General features: G+C 44.6%; 1 protein-coding gene across 1 annotated transcript in view; it reads left to right on the forward strand.

Annotated features, from left to right (window-relative positions):
* DPP6 (dipeptidyl peptidase like 6) overlaps positions 1 to 22,008 on the forward strand; it is a 780,578-nt gene that overhangs the window by 575,294 nt on the left and 183,276 nt on the right. The window contains exon 7 of the mRNA XM_068550205.1: positions 9,322 to 9,403. Within this exon, the coding sequence (XP_068406306.1) occupies positions 9,322 to 9,403 (82 nt within the window). The remainder of the gene's footprint in view (positions 1 to 9,321; positions 9,404 to 22,008) is intronic.

Here is a 22,008-nt window from a genome sequence, read left to right on the forward strand (position 1 = left end):
AAATGATACTGCAAATCTTTAAGTGCTGTATCAGCTTACAGTATTACTGACCATCAGCAATGGTGATTAGACTAGATCCCATTTGTTCATCCATCCATCCATTTATTCATTATTCAGTCAATACATATGGATATCTACAATGTGTCAGACACTATTCCAGGACTAGGAGTGTATCTTATATTTTTATATTACCCACCATGCAAAGCACATAGGAAGACTCAGAAAACACGTATCATTTAATATTGAAAATGCTATTTTTGGGGACTTCCCTGGTGGTCCAGTGGTTAAGACTCCACGCTCCACTGCGGGGGGCACAGGTTCAATCCCTGGTCGGGGAACTAAGATCCCGCATGCTGCACGGTGCGGCCAAAAAAAAAAGGAAAATTCTAATTTTTGACGTCTCTCACCACGAAAGTTTAGGAGCCAAAAAAGTAATTTTTTGCTTTTCTTTTCCAAATGCTGTTTTTGTTGGGAAGCTCTTCGATCCCCTGAACTAGCCTTGGAAGATAAATGAGTAAACTTCACTACATTAATTTACTTTTCAAAATTCAACATGATTTATGCCCTATTTCGTTTATTGCTCAAATAAGCAAAATCAGAACGGATTGCATGATTATTTTGAGATGTAATAAGTCCGGATAATTTTATTTTTCCTTAATCATTTTCTTTTTTACCGATCCATCTTCACCCTGGAGATGATTCACCACAGAGCTTACCATAGATTCTTTAAAATAAATAAGTAAATAAAAAGAAAGACAGAAAAATGGGGGGGGAGGGCACCAACCAACCCCAAAATAAATACATAGTTTCATGCATTTTCTTTCTTATTCTCTCTCTCTCTCTTTCACACACACACACACACACACACACACACACACACACACACAGACACACACACACACACACACACCCTTCAGAATAATCCAGTCCATGATGGAAAATCATTTGATGACAATGAACCAGGTCAGCTCTTGGGCTCCAGGCAGAGAGCACTGCGAGTGGTCCTCCACGTGTGAAGTCGGCATCCAGGCCCCTTTTGTTTGTTCCTCTGATGGAGAAGCTTCCTCCACAGGGAGCTGTCTGAAAGCACAGCCAGAGGTCAGCAGATAAAGCTTCCTCGGGTTTACTTTGGTCTCCTCTCTGAGGGTCTTTCTACTTTGTTCCTCAGTCAGTTGGAGATTTTTTTTCCCTTTGACCAAAACAGGAGATTAATCTTCAAACAAAAGTTGATCAGCTCTGTGTCCTTGAGCAAATCACTTATCACTCAGGGCTTCAGTTTCCCTGAGAAATGAAAGGTTGTTAGTTTCCTGGGGCTACAGTAACAAATTACCACAAACCGAGTGCCTTAAAACAACAGAAATTTATTTTCTCCCAGTTCTGGAGCCAGAGGTCCGAAATCAGGGTGTCAGCGAGGTCGTGCTCCCTCTGACACCCGCAGGGGCCCTTTCTCGCCTCCTCCAGCTTCTGGAGGATGCACTCAGTCCTCGGTGCTCCTGGCTTTGGGCGCATCGCTCTCGTCTCTGCTTCCATCATCACATGGCCTCTCCCTCTGTGTCTTTTCTTCTTCTGATGACGACTCCAGCTGCTGGGTTTGGGTTAGCCTCCCCTCCTTTTCAAGAATGACCTTATTTTAATGTGATGACAGCTGCCAAGACCCTATTTGCAAATAAGGTCTTATTCACAGGTACTGCGTGTCAGGACTCAGTAAATCTTTCGTGGGGACAGAATTTGACCGACAACATATAGCTTTGGCTGCTTGACCTCTAAGATACCTGCAGCAGGTTCCTAGCTTGCGTGACTGGGGAGACTGTGGTGTCAGCACCAGAGAAGGGGGCAGAAGGGGCTTAGTTTCACTCGTGTCAATGCTGAGGACTAGTGGGATGTCTATGTGGAGACACCCTGTACGCCGTCTGAGATTTGGGGGGAGACCCGGGCTGGGCTGCAGTGTTGGTGATCCTCAGAGTAGGAACTGAGGTTGACCGTGAAGGAATCACCAGGCTGGGGAGTATGGAATGGGAGGAGAAGGTGCGGCTGGTGGAACCCAGGACACTCACTCTTAAGGAGCAGGCAGAGGAAGAAGAGGCCACAGAAGGAGAATTTGGCAACTCGATGGTGATGGGAGATCTCAAGAGCAGCTTCAGCCTCACAGTGAGATGGAAGCCATGTTCCACTAGGTTGAGGATGGGGTGCGAGGTCAGAAAATGGCCCCGAATGGGACCTACTACTCACTGAGGTCCGGGAGAGAAGACAAGGGGGTGGATCGTAAGTGGATGGAGATGCCACGTCAGGTAAGGTGTGTTTTGTTTGCTCCTGCATTACGCGTCTTTTGTACATAGATGGGAAGGTGCCCCCGTGGAAAGGAGTAAGAAGGAGGAGAGGATGAAGGTAGAAAGTGCAGATGGAGCAAGTCCTAGGGAGGCTGGGGCTGCATAACCGTGACTCCACAGAAAAGGGAGCTCCTACACTGGGTGGGAGTGTATGCTGGTGCAGCCACTGTGGAGAACATTATGGAGGGTCCTCAGAAAACTGAAAATAGAGCTAGCATAGGATCCAGCAATCCCACTCCTGGGCATATATCCGGACAAAAATTATAATTTAAAAAGACACATGCACCCCTATGTTCATAGCAGCGCTATTCACAATCGCCAAGACATGGAAGCAACCTAAATGTCCATCGACAGATGAATGGATAAAGAAGATGTGGTACATATATACAGTGGTATATTACTCAGCCATAAAAAGAATGAAATAATGCCATTTGCAGCAACATGGATGGACCTAGAGGCTATCATACTAAGTGAAGTCAGAAAGAGAAAGACAAATACCATATGATATCACATATATGGAATCTAAAATATGACACAAATGAACATATCTATGAAACAGAAACAGACTCACAGACATACAGAACAGACTTGTGGTTGCCAAAGGGGGTGGGGTGGGGGAGGGAGGATTGGGAGTTCAGGATGAGCAGATGCGAACTATTATATGTAGGATGGATAAACAACAAGGCCCTCCTGTATAGCACAGGGAACCATATTCAGTATCCTGTGATAAGCCATAATGGAAAAGAATACGAAAAAGAAAATATATGTATGTATAACTGAATCACTTTGCTATACGGCAGAAATTAACACGACATTGTATATCAACTATACTTTAATAAAATAAAATTTTTTAAAAAGTTACCTACAAAAACACACAGGGGAACCTTAAATGCATATTGCTAAGTGAGAGCAGCCAATCTGAAGAGGCTACACTCTGTATGATTCCAACTCGATGACATTCTAGAAAAGGCAAAACTATGGAGACAGTAAAAAGAAAAGTCAGTGATTTCCAGGGGCTGCGGGGCGGGAGGAAGGACGCATAGGTGGAGCACAGGGGGTTTGTACGGCAGTGGAACTGTTCTGGCTCTGAGATTGTGGACACATGACGCTGTACATCGGTCAAAACCCATAGAGCACACGAGGCTGAGAGTGAACCCTAATGTAAACTACAGAATTTAGTTAATAATAATGTATTGATATTGGTGCATCACTTGTCACAAATGTACCACACTAGTGCAAGAAGTTCATAATTCGGGAAACTGATGCCAGGAGAGAGGGGACATATGGGAACTCTGCAGTTTCTGCTCAGTTTTCCTGTAAACCTACAACTGCCCTGGAAAATAAATGTTAATTTTCAAAAATAACTAATAACTAATAAAAATAAATAATAAAGGTTTACCAAGAAGGTAAGTGGGAAGGAAAGGATTTGATGGTTCTAGGTTGGAATGGAAAAGGAGGTACAGAGGAGGAGCTGGCTTAGACAGGAGAGGGTATGCCTCATCCTCGGACACTGGAGTGAGGATGGACGGGTACCTACATGTGTGGGCAGACGGGACACCCCTGCCTCTGGTAGCAGGGAGCTGGGGTGCCAGCTGAGCCTTCCTGGAAGCAAAGGCTGAACCTACATTAAGAGTGAGGCCTATGAAAGACCAAAGGGCAGCAGCAGGATTGGGAGGAAAAAGCTTCAGGCCGTAAGGCAAACGTGGCAGCTGCAAGGCTGGGAAAAGGAAAAGAAGCCGGACTGGGCCTCAGACTCCTGCGTGTCTGGCCACCTGGGACAACCCAGTGGGGAGCTCAGAGCAAAGACTGCCCATCGAGGACCCTGCACTGGGTAAAAGTGTCAGGCTCCAGTGCCCAGGCCACGATCAGTCGTGGGCCGGGGGCTGCCCAAGGTGAGCACGGCCTGGCTTGAAAGCTGAAGCCGACTCCTCATGTGAGCAGCTGGGAGCCGAGCCGCAGGTTCTTCCTGGAAGGTGATCAGAGCCGGGGGCCCTTTCCTGTCTGCCTCACAGGTGGGCCTCCGCTCAGAGGCAGTAGATAAAAGGGGATGTGACGAGAGCAGCAAAAGATTGGAGTTGTTGTTGAGAAGAACATGCCCACCCAAGACTTGGTGGTAAGGACAATGACGGGAAGGGTTGGAGACTCCAGCTGGCTCCGTGCTTTTCTCTGCTGCTTCCAATGGTCTATGAAGGAGGTGGATTGAACATAAAACCAAGTTGGGTGTTTGCTAGGCTTGTGAGAGGGGAGCCATTCAGTGGGAGATTTGAGCAGAGGATGAATGACCCATCAAGTGGATCATTGGAGGGGGAGTTGGAAGAGATGAGGCTGAAAGGCACTTTTAACATGAAAGCGAAATAATCCGACACAGTCGCAGGCAGATGCAAAAATACAGGCTTATTTCACAGAAACAAATGAGGAGGACCTGGTTGAGAGCTGACTTCTATACCCAAGTTCCCATCTAATACAGAGACGTAGGACATGCGTTGGCTTGCTGGGTTCTATGGAGTAAATTTGTCCCTATAGATGGTAGATGATTGTGCCTCTGGTTAGAATTACACCTAGATAGTGGTGCATGGTTGACTTGAATATTTACCACCAGTTTACTCATAAGTAAACAAATGGGCATTTTTCAAATATCTACGAGGGTAAGTGCTGTGCTACCTGGTTTCAGCATCTATAATGTAATACAGTATACTATTGAGTCATGTGATCTGTGGTCATGTGTGATGAGCCCCGGCGCATGCTCTGTGCCTCGGGAAGCTGGCACTCGGCCGCTAGACTTCTGATCACCAGCCCGTGGTTCTTCGTGTTAATGTGCTGCCTCCGCACTGGGGACACTCGTCTGATGTGTCGGTGATGAGCAGAGGGAAATGTGCGTTGTCTCGAGAGAGGGTGTAAAGGTCTCCTGTGTGCAGGGGAGCAGAGGTCGTAAAGCTGGAAGGTGTGCATGGTCGGGCGCTCACCCAACCTTCTGAGACACTTGATCCACTGGAGGTACCGTTTCCAGGTAGCACTTACGGAAATTGACACTCGTTAGATTAAAGAGAAGTTAGTCTGCTGTTCCTGAATATCCTAGACACCTGCTAGAAACCATAATCTAACAAGCTGAATTTCGATACTAAGTAAGGCTGTTTCTTTCTGATCTCTTACCCTGTTCTCTGTGCTTGGAAAATTCTAAATCAACCCAGGCCAGGTGAATTCATTAGACCTTCAAACCTGCAAAAGGTCTTTTACTCAGGGCCACCCCCCATAACCCCTCCATCCTTACTTATTTGCTTATTCAAATGCGTGTATTGAGTGCTGATGCTGTCTAGATATGGAAGTAATTTTTTTTTTCAATTCAATATCGAGATTACAGTATGTTGGGAGGGGAATTCTCTAACTGTTCTTTATTTCCTATAATAATGTGTATGACCAATGAGACATAAGCTATTAAAATTCTTTGGAATTTTTTAGCTTTCTATTTTGAAGAATTTTGGGTGAAGAAAAGTTGCAAAAATAGTACAAAGAATTCTCTTCTATTCCTCAACCCACTTCTCCTACTGTCAGTGTATTTTATAACCACAGTATAATTATCAAGAACAGAAAATTAACATTGGTATAATATTATTCACTCAATTACAGACCTTATTTGCATTTGACCAGTTTTTCTACCAGTGTCCTTTTTCTGTCTCAGGATCTCGCATTCCTGTAGATGTTATTTCCCCTCAGTCCCCTCCAGGCTATGACGTTTCCTCAGTCTCCCCTTGTCTTTCGTGGAAAGAAAGATCACTTTTGAAGATCACTGGTCAGCTGTTTTGCTGAGCGCCTCCATTTGGGTCTGTCTGAAGTTTTCTCATGATTGGAGTAAGGCGATGCATTTTTGGCAAAAATACTGTTATCGACCCACCCAAGTTGGTCCCCAACAGGGGTTTCCTGCCCCGTGTCGCTGAAGCCAGTAGAAGGGGACGGAGCTCAGTTCAGAGGCAGAGGGAAGCTTTGTTCTACGAGCAAAGAATTGCTTGCACTCTAGAGCGCGCGCTCTCCCGCCACGCTGGGGCGGGGCTGCTTTATAGGGTCTGGTCGGCGGAGGGGGTGGGGTTCTCGGGGGCGGGGCAGCCGCGCCGCTCCCGCTCCGGATCGCAAAGTGCCGGGCGCAGCGGTTCTGCACACGGCCCGCTGCCGCCATCTTGAATCGCGGTGTCGGGCGCAGCCTTTCTGCGTCAGAAAGTCTGGTCTGAGCAGGTGAGGCCTCTGCGCGCGACCCCCTTGTGAGCAGGTGGAACTAGACTAAGCACAAAGGAAGAAAAGGTTAGACTTACTACCCAGATTCTGTTTTCATTCTCCGGGAATCGTTGACGGGGTTTGCCGGTGACGATACCATATACAGGGTGTTGTCTCTCAGTGCATCTTGCTAAAGGTTCGTGATGTTGATGTGTTTCACTTCTGGGGGTGTTGACCCGGATCTCTGGGTTGAGTTGCTGTCTGCCAGGCTTCTCCCTGCAAAGTCCCCATCTTCTTCCCCTTTGTGCTTGATAAGTATCCTGCGACTGTGCAAATCTTGTTTCTCTTCAGACTTTCACCCCCTGATTTTAGCATCTCTCGGTGGATCTTGTCTGCAAGGTTCATCCCTGTGGTGTTCATCCAAGCGTGATGCCCCTTCCTTCTCCCCTTCTACATTGATTGATTGGAATTCTCTTGTGAGGAAGAGCTGGCTCTCCTCCCCCACTTAGTTATATATTGGATTATTTATTTATATTAGTAAGGATTCATGGATATTTATTTTATTCTATGGGTTAATCCAGTATTATCATTAATTTTTTTTTTTTGCTCAGATTATTCCGACTTTGGCCATGAGAGATCCCCCCTGTAAGTTAGCTTCTGCCTTCTGTTAACAAGCTCTACCTTTTTTGAGTATTTCCTTACTTTCTGGCCCATAAGATGTTCCAGACATTTTTCTTGTTCTAGCCTGGATAAATTTCTTCTCCTAGGAGCACTATTTTTTTTTTTTTTTTTTAATTGGAAGATGGTGCTTTGAGAGCAACATATGAGCCCACTGGGTGGGCTCATTGTTACTGGTGGTTAATGGATCTAGTCTTCTCTATGAACAGAACAAGGACATGTATGTATGTGTACTAACCTGTGGACTCACATATCTGGATTTTGGCTCTATCTGTATGTATGTGTGTGGATGTATAGGTGAGAAATGATATCAGTGTAGTTTCAATTTGTGTTTCTCTAATTTTGCATGTGTTTGAGTACTTTTTAATACATTTGAGGACCATTTTTCTATATTTGTGAATTATCTGTTCATGTGTTTTTCTTATTTTTTTGTTTTGGTCTTTTATAACCTTCATATTTTAGAGTTATTTGTATAATAGGGATATTAGCCATTTTTCCATGGTATTTGTTATTAATATTTTCTTCCAGTTTTCTATTGTTTGTGGGGTTTTTGTCATGCAAAAAATTTTTAATTTTTATGTAAATTTACCCCTCTTTTATTTTATCACTTCTGGATTTTGAGTCATCCTTAGAAAGCCTTTCCCTTCACAAGGTTGGAGAGGAAATCACCTATGTTTACGAAAATACTTTGAAATATTAAAAACATACAAATGGTAGGATTTATTAAAATCATTTGGAACCTGGAATGTTAGACACCCTTCCTCTTCTAACTGCCTGGGTCCCAGCCTTCCCAGGCAACTCCTCTTGTCATGGTCACCCCTTACTCTGTACCTTATCACCCGCCTTCAGGCTTCCCTGGTTTCTCCAGACCCATCTCCACGCCATCTAAAACTACCCTGGGGCTTTGCAGACTATCTTGTCTTCCCTGACACTTTTTACTCTGAAGTGTATTCTGCTTTGCCCTGATAATATTATTAAACATTTTACTTTAGAATTTTCTACTGATTCAAGCTCTGAATCAGCACGTCCTTACCCATTTCACCTCCCTTCCCTTCTTGCTTCATCTTGGTTCAAGCAACTCCTAAAATTCACCGTCTTTAAAATTCACCAAAGACCACTCAACCCTAGTCTCTCTGTAGATGAATGAGCACATTCATAGCTGTGTCTTCCGCACCAGAAACATTATAGCCGCGTGATAGGGTGCCCCCCCGACAGAGTCTGGCCTATTCGGCAGAACACAGGGAGCAGCACCCAGAAGGAACATGAACGTCAGTCTTTCCTACGTGTGTGCACGTGGCAGCCACAAAATATGCTGAAATAGTTAATGTTTATAAAAGTGTCAGTTTTTTTCTTTTTCATTATGACTTTTATTCATTATGACCTTTATTTAAGTACATAGACAGGATTTTTTTTAGCATGGTGTTTTGCATATCAGTAGATTAAGAATGAAAAATGTAAGTGATGTTTGAAAGAAAAAAATCCTTCTCCCATGCTTCCTCTCACTCCTTCTCACCACAGTGTCTCTCTGTCTCTCTGTCCCTCCCTCCCTCCTTCCCTCCCTCCCTTCTTCCCTCCCTCCCTTCTTATCAACACAAACCAAAGGGTGGGCTCTGTCCTGAGACCACCGGTTTTAGAAGGTTAGAATGACCAGGCATCATGCTTGGGAAAAAACGTATCTGCCAGGAAAGCCAGAGATGGAAATATAAGTTGTGGGGATTTATTACTGCATAGCTATGCATTTCCATTTTTAGTTTTGACTATTATGGATATTTTAAAAGCTGATCTACTGACCTCTCTGCATGTTCTCTCTTGATGAATATTTACTATTGAAGTTAAGCGGTGATGGACCTATTGCAGGTTCATGTAAATTTTACGTACATATATAAATATATATAAATATATAATTATATATATAAACATGTAATTATATATATATATATATATCTCTGAAGAAATCTAATGGAGGCTGAATGAGACATTTTATTTAATAACAAAAGCTCCTGAAATTGATTCAGTGGAAGAAAAAGGAGTAAGTTTCAGCTGGAGGATAATATTACAGCATCTTAAATGCTTGTTTCCCACCATTTTTCTTTGCTTGTTTTTTTTCTTTCAGGGATCCTCAAAGTCTAGATCCACCAGAAGTCAGCAACGCAAAACTTCAGTATGCAGGATGGGGCCCCAAGGGTCAACAGCTGGTAAGCACGTCGCTTTCAGTGACCAAGTTTCTGTGTTGAAGTTTCCGTTTTATAGACTGAATATATCTCACTATACTCAGAATCTGTGTTTGTGTGAATTTAAGTTTTGAAAAAGTCCCCCAGAACATCTGCATATGTAAATGGTCATTTCTTTTGCTTGAGAACCGTCTTGAAATTGGGAGAGCATATGCCTTGGTTCTGGTACCCTTTATCCTTAAAGCAGTCCCTGATGGGAGCGGTGTGTGTATGGACTATAGACCTACTGTGAATCTGAGATGCACCTCGTCAGAGGACCACAGATGGGAACGATGAGAATCATGGAGTCATGGAAGGTTCTTCTGCTTTGCTCTTGGAGCTCTGGCTCTTTCCTTTGGCAGGTTTTATGAGAAAAGTAGATGTGCTGGCCATGGTAGAGCCGGACTCCCTGCAGGTAACATCTGCAGAACCCTCCACAGCTAGTGTGGCCCTCTCTGCGTTACACCGAATATCTTCATGGATTCCCACTCAAACTGGCAAAACTCAAGATGTTTCAAGAAACTGAATGGCCAGGATGGTGTAGTGAAAAGGGGTCTGAACAACCGGTTAGAAGACAAAGGTTCTAACCCTGGGCGTTCACAAACTAGCTGCCAGGCTGCTGTCAGCTGGCCCAGCTACTGAGTGAAAAATCTGGATGAGGTGACCTTGCAGGTTTGTCCCAACTCCAGCGTTACGTTTGTCTAAAACCGGATGATAGTTGTCAGTTCCGTTCAGGAGGTTGCAGAAAGTGTCTGTAGTTTGAAGATCAGGTGACATGGTGTCTGATCATGTCACCATTTTCTTCTACATCTTTAAGCTGATTAACAAAGCTGCATTTTAAAAGCTTTCTTTTCCCAGAAAAAGCGCAGAAAATGATCATTTTTTAAAACCTTGGGGCAAGATTCTATTGGATAGGCTGCCTACTGTCTTAGGAATTAAAACAGTCCTACTTTCCCCAATAGTACAATTATTTTTTCTTGGTTTCATATTAATTCCATTGCCTCAAACTGATTTGAAGAAACCAGGAGGGTATCGGCCACAAGGCTACTTTAGCTGTTACCCGAGTGTTCCTGGCGCTGCACACTTAGTGAGCAGAGGTTTTGAAAGGCACATTTAAGGATCTAAACCAGTGACAGCAGGTCAGGAGGGTGCTGCAAGCTGACTCAGCAGGATGACAGCAGTCCATCAACGCAGTCAGAACCAGGAGAGAAAAGTCATCATTGCTCAAAGGCGCTAACTCTTACCCAAGGAAAAACTGCAGTTCCACAGGAGACTGTAGAAGACCCTAAGTGTTTAAGACTCATGTGACTGATCTCTGATAGTTAAGTCCCTCTGAAAATCAGCGATGGAAAACGTTTCTGGGAAGCAAATCTTTCCCACATCCATCAAGTCATTCCGTAAACATGACACTGCACCTCCGTAGAGGGCTCTCCCCTTTCTCCTTGGTCCTTTGGGGGCCCACGGCAGCACTCGGGGGAGGGCACGGGGAATGGGCACCTTACTGAGTGGTCATTGTCCAGACTTTTTATAGTCATCCGGAAAAGAACATCAAGACTTGCGCATTGTCGGGATGTCTTTCTGCCTGCCCAGTGATTCTCACTAAACCTGCAGACTCACGTGGGCCCGTGGGAGAGGCCGGATGCTATAACAAGGTCGTACCCCCTAGGCCTGCCTTCTGGAAAGGGCTTGCAATTTAAGGAAAAACCAACCCACAGCTGCAAAAGGAGGTGGTGTGTATTGCGTGCATGCACACGCACACACGCTTTAGGAGTCCGTCTAGAATGCGGGGCAGCTGGGGCCCTGGGCTGATCATTCTCTGGGCAGCTTACTCATTGGCCAGTCCCTCCCCTGCTAGGCATCACGTTCTCTGAGGAAGCTCCCCTGCCCACACGGCCGGGTGGCACCTCCGGGCGCCCACGTGCCACCGTGCAATCTCCTACCACACACAGTTTCCTGCCCACACATCTCTCCGCGGTGAGGTGGCCTCTGGTCTAAGCCTCGAGCACTTTTCATCTGTATGTTCTGAGTGCCTAGCTCAACCCCTGGCGCTGAGGAAATATTTGTTGAGGTCAAAAGTGAGTGCGTGAATGGACGGGTTAATAATCAGCTGATACGTTCTTGTGGTCCTCAACCACTTAAACGTAAAGTAATTGGATGGAGGCACATAGCCGGAATCTGCGTGTAGGTTTAGGATATTACTAACGGGGAGGGAAGTTCAGCTTCCTTTCTGCTTCAAGGAAGTAAAGGTTTGGTTAAGTAGTAATTGCTGATATTTGAGCTTAGTACCAGAAGTATTCATGTGCTCATGGAATTTTTGAGTTTTTAAACTTTTCTAACTTTGCAGTTTTTATTATACTGTTCTTGTACTGAGTCTAGTAGGCAGTGCAGCTCATCACTGAGAAAATAGCCTATAGCTTGGAGCAGGGGTCAGCAAACTTTTCCCGTAAGGGGCCAGCTAGTAAATGTTTTAGGGGATCAAATGCCCTCTTGGCCGTCCTCACCTGGGGAGGCCTGACCCCTGGGACCAGCACCCGGTTGACAGGTACTCGCAGTGGGCACTCTTGCCAAAGAAAATTCAAAACCCACAAGCAGCCCTTGTAAACACTAACGAATCCCATTGCCATTTTATTTTAAAAAGTAAATATTGCTCCCCAAATGAAATCGACTCTAATTTTGATGAATAATTCTCCTTCGGGAGCAGAGAACACAGCTGCGGTTAAAGTTCACCAGAGAACTTTCCCAGCATCGCCACCTCCTCGTGAGGAGGGGTCTCAACGATGCATTTGGGTCGGGAACCCCATAAACCACAGGAAGATGACACCAGGCACCAGGAGAGGCTTACAGGCATTTTCTCCAATGCTTTGACGTGGCCTCCAATTAGTGGCTCTTACCTTTTAGGGTAGATTTTGTTAGACCTTCGATCACATCGTAGGTCATGAACACTGCCTGACTGGTCCCTGCACTGTTAGAGGGGCGGGAAAACCTTGACCTTGGGGAGGCCTCCATTCTGCCGGAAAGTCACTTCTAAAATGGTGCTGGTCTGTGGTCTTGGTTGTTCAAGACGGATAACCAGGTTGTTTGCAGAATTTGACATCATCTACTGAAAGCCTAGAGATAGGAAAATGGATTTGGATAGATTAAATGGGATTAAGTGAGAAAATAAATATAAAACTTTGAACACGTTCCTCCCCCTTGCTTCCCCTTCTCCCGTTCTTTATGCGGTCAGTGTACGTAGTGATTTACACTAAACATAAACTGTATCAAAATTTCTCTCCATATTGTATCATTCTCCAGCTATCCTCTGCAGATGAGTCTCTGCCTAAATTGAGAACGCCTCTGAGTTCTTTGATCTTTTCGTGAAGCCCTGCCCCCCTGTGCGTGTTTGTCTATTTATGTGAGGTTTTGTCTCTGCTGACCTAGAATATGATCAAATTATCCTTTCATTTCCTTGCATGTCATCTCTGCTAGAGACATTTAGTAAAAACACACAGACACTGAGGGCAGCTGCAGTGGCCTTCTTTGTGCTTAACGGCTGACGGCGTTTGAGTTCAGGCCTCTTCAGGGCACCTTGCTAGCTAACACACGAACACAGGGAACTTGGTGAATTTGTCGCACGGCAATGTTTTCTTTTAGAACCAAGTGACGTGGGAACTTCTGCAATCGCGACTGCACAGCATTAGACAACATTAAGAATTTGAGGCTGGAGTCTGTGCAGGTCCACTTGGTGGATCAGAGACAAAGAGACTGGGTCTCTCTTTGCTTGGCCTGCTCCCAGGATGGGGACAAATGAACAATAAGCCAGTCGGGAAGTCTTCAGAATTGCAAAGTGAAGAGCAAGCAGAGGGGCTGGTGAGGGAACCTGGTGGCGGACGGGGCTGCATGGTCCTTGGGGAGCGGGTGGGGATGGGGATGGGGCAGCCCAATGGAAGAAAACTGAGGAGCGCTCAGGGCTCTGCGTCCCCACTCAGAAGAGGAAGCCGACTTACCCATCATCGCCCAGGGCGGGCGGCTGGGGTACGGATGACAGTGAGCTACTGCTCTGTGTCTCCCTGGAGACCAGAGAACAAAGTGAAGCATGTTTACCAAAGTTGGGATTCACCTTGACTTCACGATGACATGGCTTGTTAGACCCTAGGATACTTTTCCAGGCAAAGTCATGGATAGAATAGTTTATCCAGGAGAGTCAAGGCGTCTTTGTTTAACAAAGTTGCTTTTTTTCATGAACGGTTCAGATATCAGCTCTCAGGGCTGAGACAAGGTCTCAGGGCAGGGGGACTGGACTCCAAAGCATTTGCCCATAGCCCCAGAGCTCTCGGAGGATGACAGATGTGGCCTGTCAGCCAGCTAAACGTGAAGGACCTGGCAGGCCAGTCCTTTTGTGTGTGCACGGTTTGGACGCTCATATGTTTACTGAGCACTTCCTGTGTCCTGGACCCTCTGCCGGCTCCTGGAGCTGCAGAAGAGAGGCATGGTTCTTTCCTCACCGACTTCCGCTTCTGATGGAAGGTGCCTCTGTCGCCACGGTCAACAGCTCTTGGCAACCGCGATTGCTTCGTGTTGCGCGGTCACCCTCAGAAATGTTCCCCGCCCCGTCTCTGTCCACTCCGCCCAGACTTAGTGTCCTGTCCACAGCGGGAGCTGCAGGAGATCGGTAGCTGCCCAAGCCTCTTGGACCCTCCAGTCTGGATAAAATGATTCTGCTGGAACAAAGCCCTCCCAGGTCTCTCCCTGCTCAGCCAAGACACTGAAGTCCGGGCCTCCTCCTGGGAGTGAACTAGGTCACCTGCTGTCCCGTTGATTCTCTCCAGCCCCACACAACCATCGGGCTTTCCTCCCCGAGTTCCAGCAGCCTTTCCTCATGGAAACCTTTACACCTGTGTTCTCCGAGTTACCTGGTGGGGACACCTTTGCAGAGTCTTGGGCCAGGCTGTACCTTAGTGATGATTACACTTCTTAGGCCTGGGATGTAACAGCTGTGACTCTGAAGGACTGAGTCTGCTCTAAGGAAACTAAGCTTTAAAAGTCAACTTCTTAGGAGTCCTTTTGTCTCAGTACTGTTTTCCCGCCTACTTAACAACACCATTTTATCAAAGTAGGTTATTTTTCTTTCTAACATGTCACCAGCAGGAAAAAAAAAAAAGAAAAGCGAGGGTCTTACTTCACCTGTTCACTGGCCCTGGCTCATGCTTCTTCCTCCCAGATGGCATCACGATACGCTTCTATGGGTCAGTGGAGGGTTCAGGAAAATCCAGGTGGAAGGTTTTTGCACTCCCACTGGGTCACTTCATAGCATTCAAGTTCCCACTTTAAAGAAAACAAATTTTTATTTTTATTTTTTTCCCTCTAAATACAACCTTTATTATGATCCTTAAATTTTTGATGAAGTATTTTCATTTTCACTCCCTTCCAGACCATTTGTAATTTCAGATTTGATTTCTTTTTTGATCCAAGGTATTTTATTAATTATAATTTCAATCTATTTAAAAAACTACTTATTCCTAGCTTTATTTTAATCATAGAGCATGCCCTATACAGTTTCTTTAGCCAAGTATGTAATTAATTCTTATAAACATTCTACGTATATATATACATGATGTATTTTTCCATTTAAAAACTATAAAATTGTATTATTCAGTTCTTTTTTGTATGTCCTCATTTTTGATCTAACACAGCTGTCTAATTCCTGTCTATTAGCTGTCTAATAGGCAGACTAAAGGTTACCAATATATTTGTGTTTTAATTAAATTTTAATTGCTTTTCTATGTATTTTTGCTTTATATTCAGTTGCTATGCATTTTGATGCATGAAGGCTTATGACAGGTATATGTTTATTCTGTCTAGTATTTTTAACCTAGATTCATTATGTGATTTTATTTTTTTAATTTGAAAACGAATTTTTAAAAATAGCTCATTACCACTGTAAAAATTCATGCTACCAAAATGTCAATAATTCAGCATAAGATACTAGATGAAGAGATTGTTCTTGAAAACACTTTGTCAAATGGAATAAATGGCAGAGAGAATAGACGCAAGGATTGTACTGCATTTGCCTCCTGCCCCTCTCAGGTGTAGGTGCCTGCAGAGAGCTTGGCAGCCATGGGGAAGACCTCACCTCTCGGGGTGACAGCCAAATGCAGATAGAAGGGCCCAATGGGTGGCGCTCACCCTGCAACACTGAGCTCAAAGGATGGGCAGGTGTAGCCAGGACACCTTCCACTACACTGGGAGTCCAGGAACCAACCCAGATTTGAACCTAGAAGCCCTGATCTAGCATCACCACCACCTCATCCATCTCAGAATCTGAAGGTCCCCATCTTAAGCCTTAAAAGGAGAAGGAAGTTTTGTTTAGTTTGTTTTGGTTTTCAAGGACCATTAATAACAAAAACATTGGAGTCGAAGGGTCATATTCAGATCTTGCTGCTGGCACGTGCTAAAGGCATGGTCTGGATTAAGATACTTAACTTCTCAAAACCTCAGTTTCCTCATCTGTAAAGTGGAGCTAGCAATGCATATCTTGTAGGGGTCACCATATGGATTAAGTTAATCTGTTTAAAGTACATGGCGTGGAACCTGGTATGAAGAAAGTGCTCACTGAGGGATGGCATTTATTGTTGTTCTTGCTGTTAGTGTTATTACGTGGCTTAACCAAAATGTAGAGAATGAGAACAAAATATGAATTTCATCAGATGAGAGTCTGGTATGTGTAGGAAGTTGAGTGGGGCTGCGTCTGACAGAGCGGGGCGATGCCAGCTATAACGGAGGATCTGGGTAGGGGGCCACGGGCTGTCTCTTCCCCGACCCTTCTCCGACTCCTGACGGGGAGGGAAGCCGTTCGCCAGATACACCATCAACTCCTATGCCTCTAAGCCTTTGGCTCCACATAGGTTTTCAAACATGTGTCTCTTTAGAAAAGACCGTTATCAGGTGACAATTCCCCTGCGCTGATGCCACCGCAGGATTATCCCTGGAGGAACAGAGAGAATACGTTCCTTATAAGAAGCCTGGGCAGTATATATATATATAAGTCCATGCCACTCTCTCTCTTCGTCCCAGCTTACCCTGCCCCCTCCCCGTATCCTCAAGTCCATTCTCTACGTCTGCATCTCTATTCCTGTCCTGCCCCTAGGTTCTTCAGAACCATTTTTTTTTTAAATTCCATATATATGTGTTAGCATACGGTATTTGTGTTTCTCTTTCTGACTTAACTTCACTCTAAATAGATAGCTAGTGGGAAGCAGCCGCATAGCACAGGGAGATCAGCTCGGTGCTTTGTGACCACCTAGAGGGGTGGGATAGGGAGGGTGGGAGGGAGACGCAAGAGGGAGGAGGTATGAGGATATATGTATATGTATTGCTGATTCACTTTGTTATAAAGCAGAAACTAACACACCATTGTAAAACAATTATACTCCCATAAAGATGTTAAAAAATAAATAAATAAAATATATCCTACAAAATAAGATAAAATAAAATAAAAAAATAAGAAGCCTGGGCAGTCAATGCCCAGAACATGTTTATCCTCTAACTGGAAGCTAGTTTCCTTGGACCATCATCTCCCCACCCTTCCCCCCACCCCACCCTCTGCCCCCTGGTGACCACCATTGGTTGCCATGAGTTCGGATTTTTTAGATTCCACATATAAATGAGATCATACAGTATTTGTCTTTCTGTCTGACTTACGAAATGCTAATTAAGTGAGTGGAAGGAGGTAATCGTTTTGTAGTAGAGAAGTGTATCAGTCAGTGTGCTGTACACCTTAAACTTACACAGTGATACATGTCAGTTACATCTCAATAAAGCAGGGTAGCAGGCGGGAATCTAAACAAGCCTGTGGGACTTCCTGTCTCCTTCTCCCTCCTGTAAACCAGAGTCCCCAGCCCCGGGACCTCCAGCTGGTCGCTGTTCTCCAGTCCTTACCGGCAGCCACAGGGAACTGAGCAGGAATGGATGAGCTGCCTCTCCCAGGTCACAGCCCCCAAGGGCATGACTGCTCACCCAGTTCTGAAAACAAGGGGGCAGGGAAAGATTGATCTTTCCAGCAAGAGAAGATTATTTAATGAAATGTCATAGACATGGGGAGAACCAGACTGAAGTGACACCCCATTAATAACTTATAAAAGCCTCTAATCAGTTTGGGTTAATTTGGTATTCATTGTAAAAACATTCATCATGGGCACTGAAGTCCATGACAGCAGCCAAGAAATTAATTCACGGGGATGGAAATCGCCTTATGTGTCCTCAAATAACGGATGGAGCTGGTTTAGTGAGTGATTTACTAGCTCTGCCAAGGGTACCCTTCAAATTTAAGGCAATGTGTTATCACTTCACGGCTCTGTGGGACTCAGTCACTTTAATATTCACTTGCACTCAAGTAGATAAGCTGAGTTTTCAGCAAATAACCTGAATGGATGGGGCAGAGCTACCCGATGATCACAGTCAGAGAACCAGGACGATTAGGAAGTGGTTGCCAGGGCTTTTCCCTTTGACCAGCAGGTTCTCTGAAGATACAGGGATTTCAAAACACAAAGGCAACTTTGTCATTGGGGCGTTATAGAGGAAGTGAGGAAAGCAGTGTAATTAGTAAGTTATGATTCAGTGCAGATTTTTTTTAACTTCTGTCATGCTGTGTGAATATGGGGGGCATAAGAGAAAATTCATTCTCAAAACAGTATGAAAATATATAGTAAGAGTCATAAAGACATTCCTGCACTTTAGCACAGAAACCCCTGTTAAAGAGAAGCCAGAAGCTATATAAACAAAGACATTCATAATGCTATTATCTATAATAATGACTTTAAAGGCTGGAAATATCCTACGTGTTTATAGGAGAGCAATTTGGTAAAGTATGGTACATTGACAGGATGAGCCATTATACAACCATCAAAAAGTAGCAGGTAGGCTGTATAGGAACAGGGGAAATATACCATCTACTAAATAAGATTAGGACTAAATATAAGCTGTTTGGTATATATTTGCATACGGGGAAGGATAACTATTTGGGCCTGGCCAGACTATGGGCATTTTACCCACTTCTAAAAGTTTCTTGGATGAGCAACTTTACATATTCATTAAAAATTGAAAAGAAAATGTATTGTCAAGGGGAAGGTTTAGGAATTCCACTCAGTAGACGTGTGTTCCAGCCAAGGGGGGCGGGGGTCAAGCGTGGTGGTTTTTGCAAACTGGTCCTTGGGACGAGGGTGCCTTCAGTCCCACTGGGTTCAAAGCACTGTGCATGTGCCCTTTCTCCTGGGCTCTGCTGCAAACCCTCAGGAGGGATTTTCCAGAATTTACTTGTAAGCCAAAGCAATTGAGAAAAAGGTGGACTCGGGGTTGAAAACCGGTCCTGACCTAGTTGTGCACGTAGGTCTGTGAAGATAAACCATGTTCTCTCCCTCATCAGAGCTTCCCTAATGCGATCGTGATGGGAGCAGTGTATTATTTTTTTATAAAGAATCTAATTTCGAAGGGTGCCCACATCAGCCTTGAGAATATTGGGTTAGAGAATTTCAGGATAATCTATCAAATAGAATTTAAAAGCAGGACCAGAGTTCTACATTAAGAAAGAGTGCATTTAATGGTAGATTCCTTAGATAATGTAACAAGGCAGTTATAAATTAAAATAACCTTCTTAGACATTAAGACGTGGGGTGGAGGCCACAGTTCCATTTGCAGCCATGGACAAACCCATCATTTCCCATTATGTGCAGAACAGGTCCTGGACATTCAGATATTCCTTTCCAGTAGCCTCGGGGGTGATCTACACTATCTGTGCTGCTAAGACTCTCTTTAGTGTCTGTAATGGACTTTTACAGGATATTTTGCGGACTTCTCCCATTTGGGTGGAGGGAACACCTCTTTCTCATAATTCCTAAAATGTCTAACAATTGGAAAATATCAAAGTAATGGCTCCATCTCTTCGTCTCCGTAAAATAACCATGACTTGTTCTTTCTCTAAACTGCTGTAATATTGTCAGCCCTACTTATTGTGGCAGTTAATCAGCTTCCTCGTTTTATTATTCAGCTGTTTCACTTGTGAATAACTTTATTTCCCAGACCAAATGTAAGCTCTTCAAGGACAAAGAATGTTTTTCATTACATTTCGATCTTCCCCAGCCCAGGGCTCCACTGAGCAGGGTCCGGCTTCTCAGCAAATACCTGGCAAATGCGTGGTATCCCAGAGGGAAAATAAACTTAAACGTCAGATTTATGGACACAAGGTCCAAAATTCATGGAAATAGAAACACTTGATGTTGCAAATTAAAAATTTTAAGACTTAGCAACTTGTCTGATGCTTCAGACCATGAACAGTTCAGCAGTTCAGACAGTGACCAACACGTGGAAAGAATTCTGGACTTTTGAGTGGGACTTTTTTTTTTTTTTTTCATAAAATGTTTGCTATGCTTTGAAAGATCGCAAAACAGAGATGTGAATTTTCACTATTAAAACCTGTCAAGAAGGACGGGCTGGACTGAGTGTCCTGACCAAGCAGTGGGAACTCTGGTTTTCCCCAGGAATTTCAGAGTACAGAAGCACCCCTTCTTGTCCCACCAAGGTGCAGGTGATGTCATTCTGTTTGCTCTCAGAGGGGACAATCAGACCTCACTGCTGTGTGCCCTCACTCATCCGCTGGTTACTGCGTCTGGGTTGGTGCACAGCACAGAGACACGCAGGGCACCAGACAGAAAATGTTTAGCTCACGTGAAACAAGATGCTTCGAAGAACTTTATCAACATCTTGGTCAGTTATGTGGGAATGATTCTTCCTGCCTTTTCTTCAGAACAGACCTCCCAGCACTCCTTTATAACACCGTGTCAACCCTTACTGATTATTAGAAATCAGTTGTAAATTCTGGAAAGTCACAATACTTCATTTTTTTAAAGAACCCTTCTCGATACCAGTGTCTTCTTTCTGCCCTTTGACACGGTTGTTCCCACAATCCATGAGGCTTTATTTTAGTCGCCTGACTCCTGGGGAATACGGGCGTCTCCTTATGACAGAACAAAGATGCGAGTGAGCGTAATTAATCCATGAGTCAGTTTAAAAAAACAGACCTAGTTTTATGTATTTTACAGTGTGTTTATTTTATGTATATCGTGGCTGAAATTTAGTTCGGTTCAGTCATTTCCATTTATAAAGGATAATTAGCAAATTTGTGAATTGATTTTTCTGTTTGTTCTTCAATTTGAAAACCTAATCATTTGTCTGACTGGTTTTAGTTTTTACCATAATGGCTTTGATGGCCATTAACAGCTGGAATTATGTTTTAATGTCCTCAGCTGGGCCTGGTTTAATGAGTGTAAATCACACATGTTGGTAAGCCAAGTCTAGGCAAATACTTTTATCTGACATCTCCCCAGCCCCGGTCTCCCCAGAGTCCTTGCCCACGTGAGCAATGCCTGCCCCGAACTTACCCAGGCTCAGAATCTGGACTCACCATTGTTTCTGCCAAACCTTCTGTGGCTACACTTGCAGTAATTGCTACTCAGTAAAGGAACCACCATCTCTTCCGCTGCCCAAGTCAGAAACCTGGCATCCGTGACTCTTCTGCCGTCCTCATCCCGAAATTGACCCATCAACAAGTCCTGTGAATTCTACTTTCTTGGTACTATTAGGCCCCATCCTGTCCTCTCCATTCCCATCATCACCTCCCACTGGACCCCTGTGATAGCTGCTGGCTTGGCCTCCTGCCCCGAGTCTACCGTGCTCCAGAACGTTCTGTAACTGAGTGATCATGTCGACCTTCTATGTATAATCCTTCCCCTGCTGCATTGCCTTTAGGGGAAAGCCCAGACCCCTTAACGCTCCTGAGGTGCTGCCCCTGACGCTGGTCTCCCCATCCGAGGCTGAGGACCAGTCATAATGAACACTCTCCAACTCCCTGAACGTCCCGGACCCTCTCCCCTCTGCACATGTGTCCCCGCTGTCCCTGCACTCTAGAACACATTGCTAATCCCACCCTTCACCCCGACCCCAACCTCCTTTGCCTGGTGAAAGCCACCTTCTGGCCTCAGGAAGTATTCGCAGATCCTCACCCACAGCCGCGATTGGGCTGGAGACCCTCTGCTCATTCCCCTCCCCCTGCACCATGGTCCTCCACACGCTCATCGTTCTGTGTGTCAGCTCCTTAAGAACAGGCACCTTCTCCTCTTCACTAATGTATCCCCAGCCCTGAAGTACAGACTCGACTGTTCGTAAGCACTGAATGAGTATGCAAAGACTGAATGAGGGACTTGATCCATTAAGGCATATTACTGTTTTTATTGCAGTATAGCTGATTTACAACATTGTGTTTTACAACATCGTGTTAGTTTCCTGTGTACAGCAAAGTGATTCTGTTATACATATGTATACATTTTCATTTTCGTATTTTTTTCCATTATGGTTTATCACAGGATACTGAATATAGTTCTCTGTGTTGTACAGTAGGTCCTTGTTGTTCATCCATTCTAAATATAATAGTTTGCATCTGCTAATCCCAAACTCCCAATTTATCCCTCCCCCATCCCCTTCCCCTTTGGTAACCATAAGTTTGTTTTCTATGTCTGAGTCTGTTTCGTAAATAAGTTCATCTGTGTCCTATTTTAGATTCC

Source organism: Eschrichtius robustus, chromosome 8, assembly GCF_028021215.1.
Source record: "Eschrichtius robustus isolate mEscRob2 chromosome 8, mEscRob2.pri, whole genome shotgun sequence".
Taxonomy (NCBI): Eukaryota; Metazoa; Chordata; class Mammalia; order Artiodactyla; family Eschrichtiidae; genus Eschrichtius; species Eschrichtius robustus.